Source organism: Carlito syrichta, unplaced genomic scaffold (genome assembly GCF_000164805.1).
Source record: "Carlito syrichta isolate Samal-C Ts95f unplaced genomic scaffold, Tarsius_syrichta-2.0.1 Scaffold315432, whole genome shotgun sequence".
Lineage (NCBI taxonomy): Eukaryota > Metazoa > Chordata > Mammalia > Primates > Tarsiidae > Carlito > Carlito syrichta.
The window spans coordinates 113,459-117,688 of NW_007259528.1; the positions used below are offsets into that span (position 1 = coordinate 113,459).

Consider the following 4,230-nt stretch of genomic DNA (forward strand, 5'->3'; position numbering starts at 1 on the left):
AGGTGAAAGGAAGGAAAAATGCAGTTTTCAGAAATTCTTGTTATAATGAAAAAATGGGAAGAAACATGAATAATTTATTGTTTTAGCACCATTTACTTTATTAGCCTCAGGACATATAAATCAAATCTAATTTTGCTCACATATGACCATGTTTGCCCACTATATTTAGATTGTAAGGTACAGCAAAAATAAAAACTCTGGAAAAATTTAGAGACACGATAATTTTTTTTTTCTTAATATATAGCATTGTGGAGAGGGGGCAACTTACAGAGTTACATAATTTTCCTGGAAATGTTTTCAGGGCTGAGGAGGATGAGAGTAGCTAACCTTGTCCAAAAGCTTTTTAAAAAGTCACACAGTACTCATGAAAACCAGCTGTAAGCCCAGGTCCTAATTACCCAAACTCAAATCATTTTCTGTTTCTACCTGTATAACTCTGGGTCTGTACTCTGGCTACCCATATTTTTGTTGCATTTTTATTCTTGAGCAGACGTATAAAACTTTTTTGTGTAAGATATAGAGAATACATCAGCACTTCTCTCCCTCTTCCCCAGTTTAAAGAGAATGCCACCCTTGCCCCCTTATCTCTGGGCTAACCTCCATGCCTTTTGCAATCGTGTCCCTTTTTCAACACTCCTGCTTTTTAAAGTTTTACTACATGCTTGTAGCCTAAACTTGTCATAGTTTTACATATATAAATGTTTCTATATTGTACGTATATTTCTGTAACTTGCTTTCTTTTTTTGCTCAGCATTATGTTCTTGAGATTGTCCTTGTTTTTATCTGTAGCTGTGACCTATTTGTTTCTGCTCCTGAGTAATATTCCTTTTTATAGATATTACTAAATGTGTTTATATGTTCTACTATTGAAGGACATTTAGGAGCTTTACAGTTTTTTGAAATTCCAGTGATGTTGTAATCATTCTTGTAGGGATCTCCTGTGCACACATCCAAGAATCCCTCTAACTAAACACCTAAAAGTAAAATTGCTTTATGTAATACCACAGTTTTCCAAAATAAATACACATTTGCCTACACACATGTGTGCGCGTGCACACACACACACACACACACACACACACACACTCTCAGTGGCACATAGGGGTTTTGGTTGTTCCATATCTGTTGTGCCTTTGATATTGTCAAACAACTTAATTTTCATCAATTGTATAGGTACGAAACGTTATATCCTGTGGGTTTAATATGCTTTTCCCATAGTACATATTTTATGTGCTTATTTCTTGCTCGTGCTTCTAAGAAATACTTGTTAACACTTTTACCCATAGTTTTAAATTTTATTTTCTTTTTGTCCTTTTCTCTGGATCTGTAGGAATTCTTTATCTTGGATTCTAATCCTTTGTCAATTATATGTGTTGCAAATATTTTTGCCCCACTGTAACTTATTGTTTCACCTTTTTAATGCTATCTTTTTGTTATATAAAAGAATACAAAATAAGTTATAAAACATAGTCAAATATAGCCTAATTTGATTTTAATGTTAAATTTGTCAATCTTTCGCTTTATGCTTTACTCTTTTTGTGTCTTTTTAAATAAATCTTTCCAGGAGCAGTGTGAGGAAGACAGAAGTACCCCCTGGACTAGCAAAGCCTCCTGCCCAGCCCTGCTGCCAACATGCCCAAGAGAAAGGCAAAAGGAGATGCTAAAGGTGAAAAAACAAAGATGAAGGATGAGCCACAGAGGAGATCAGCAAGATTGTCTGCTAAACCTGCCCCTCCAAAACCAGAGCCCAGACCAAAAAAAGTCCCTGCAAAGAAGGGAGAGAAGCTGCCCAAAGGGAGAAAGGGAAAAGCGGATGCTGGCAAGGATGGGAACAACCCTGCAAAAAACCGAGATGCCTCTACAGTCCAGTCCCAGAAAGCAGAAGGCACTGGGGATGCCAAGTGAAATGTACATTTTTGATAGCTCTGTACTTCTAGTGACTCTATTGTTTGAAATACTATTTTGTTAAATCAAGTTTTATAAAAATGTAGAATTTTGGTTCTTTTTATAAGTTATGTTGTTAGCACACAGGATACTTCATTATTGTCTTTTGTGGAAAGGGCAAATATCACTAATAGACTGTGTCTTAGAAACTGAATTGAAATGGGGGAGAAAGGATTTTCTGTCTGTTTTTTAAAGATTGTTCTTGATTCCCTGGAGAGATTCTCTGACATTCATACATGTCAGCCACTTTGACACAGAAGCCTTATAGTACGGGGAAGCAAAACTTCATGTCTTCTCCTTCCCTGATGCCATCAGCTTAGACTTAACTGAAACCAAGATTCTTTTTTTTTTTTTTTAAAGACAGGATCTTTCTCTGTACTGGGCTCAAACAATCTTCCTGCCTCAGCCTTCCAAATAGTTGGGGCTACAGGCATGCACCACCATGCCTGACTAATTTTTTTTTTTAATAGATATAGGAAGGTCTCACTATATTGCCTAGGCTGGTATTGAATTCATGGCTCCAGTCAATCCTCTGGCCTCTATCCCCCAAAGTACTGGGATTACAGGCATGAGTCACACCACATCCAGCCTAAACTGAGAGTCTTTGTGTGGCCTTAGCACCCCTAAAATAATATGTGTTAGGTAACAAAACTCAGGCTTTCTGGTGATGATATTTGAGGAATCACTTAAAAGAGCCAAGATTACTGTTTTCAGTTTGTGGATTCATTCTGTTGAGAATCCTGCAAGTTTTAGGTCATTTCCTCCATATCAGTTGTTGGCCTGTGAAAAGCTTATCTATGTCTCCTGTGAAGTGTCCGCACTCTCTGAAAACCTTTCCTGTTCAAAATAGCAACAAAAGATGTTGACTTTTACATTGGGAGGGGGAGTTTGGAAGTTGTAAAATATTATAGATTGTCACCTATAACCTGCTGGAAGTAACTGTTTTTGAAAGGTATCTTATAAAACTGAATATAAATTGACTTGGGGAGATCCTTTCCTACCCAAAGTCATAAAGATATTATTCTTTATTGCCTTGTACAAGTTTGTTATAGTTTTGCTTTTCACATTTGTCTTTAGTCTGCCCTGAACTGATTTTTGTAAAAAGTTTTGAGTTAGAAGTTCAATTTAATATGTTTTTCTATATGGATAAGTGGTTGTCTCAGCACTATTTACTAAAAAGTTCAAACTTTCCCCACTAATCTGTAATGCTAACACTTTCATAAGTTAAGTTTCTTTGTATGTGTGTGGGTCTGTTGATGGTGTCTAATCTGACTCACTTGTCAGTTTGTCTAACCTTGTGGCACTACTATACAGTTCTGATTACTACACCTGTAGAAAAAGATCTTGATAAAAATGAAGATGACTTCACATTTTGTCATAATGTTGACCAGTCCCATCTCTACTTCCAACATCACCACATTTTTCTTCTTGGGAATGTCTTGGCTATTCTTAGCCATTTGCCCTCCTATATAACTTCTAGAATTAGATTGACAAGTTCTAAATCAAACGAACCAAAAATCATGTTGAAATTATAATTGATTTGTATTGAATTTATAAATTAATTTGATAAGCCATGTCATATTTACAATGTTGCCTTTCAATCCATGAACATGGTATAGCTCTCCACTTTTAAATATCTTTCAATAAAGTTTTATAATCTTCTCCATAAATGTCTTCTTTTTGTTAATATTTCCCTGTGGGCTTTTTGCACTGTTTTGTGTGGTGTTTGGCTAATACAGTTTTTGTTTTTAGCAAATGTTGATTTTAACTTTTGTATCCAGCAAACTTGCTACCTCTTATTCTTTTTCATCTTTCTTTTTTTTTTCCCCCTTCTTTTTTTGAGTCAAGATCTCATTCTGTTGACCATGTTGGAGTGGCATTATCATGGCTCATTGCAGTCTCCACCTCCTGGGCATAAACAATCCTTCCACCTCAGCCTCCTGAGTGACTCGGACTACAAGGCATATGCATCTGTGCCCAGCCTTTTGTTTGTTTGTTTGTTAAAGATGACATCTTGCTATGTTGCCTAGGCTAGTCTTGAACTGCTTGGCTCAACAGTTCTTCCCCCTTGGCCTACTAAAGTGCCAGAAATACAAGTGTGAGCAATCTTTCTGCCTCAGTCTTCCGAGTAGTTGGGGCTACAGGCATACACCACCATGCCTGGCTAATTTTTTTTTTTTTTTTTTTTGAGTTAGAGTCTCACTCTGTTGCCCAGACTGGAGTGCAGTGGCCGCTCCCGGCCACTGCAGCCTCGGCCTGCTGGGCTCCAGCAATCCTTCCACCTCG

The 4,230-nt window shown here is 37.0% G+C and overlaps 1 protein-coding gene across 4 annotated transcripts in view; it reads left to right on the forward strand.

Moving 5' to 3' along the window:
- The window catches only part of HMGN4 (high mobility group nucleosomal binding domain 4), a 9,137-nt gene extending 7,044 nt beyond the window's left edge, over positions 1-2,093 (forward strand). For 3 of the 4 annotated variants that reach the window (XM_021706323.1, XM_021706325.1, XM_021706326.1), the window contains one exon: positions 1,565-2,093. In XM_021706323.1, the coding sequence (XP_021561998.1) occupies positions 1,633-1,905 (273 nt within the window). In that variant the 5' untranslated portion in view covers positions 1,565-1,632 and the 3' untranslated portion in view covers positions 1,906-2,093. Of the gene's footprint in view, positions 1-1,552 lie in introns of all 4 variants that reach the window. The other variant, XM_021706324.1, reaches the window with a different exon arrangement.
- Positions 2,094-4,230: the final 2,137 nt, after the last annotated feature.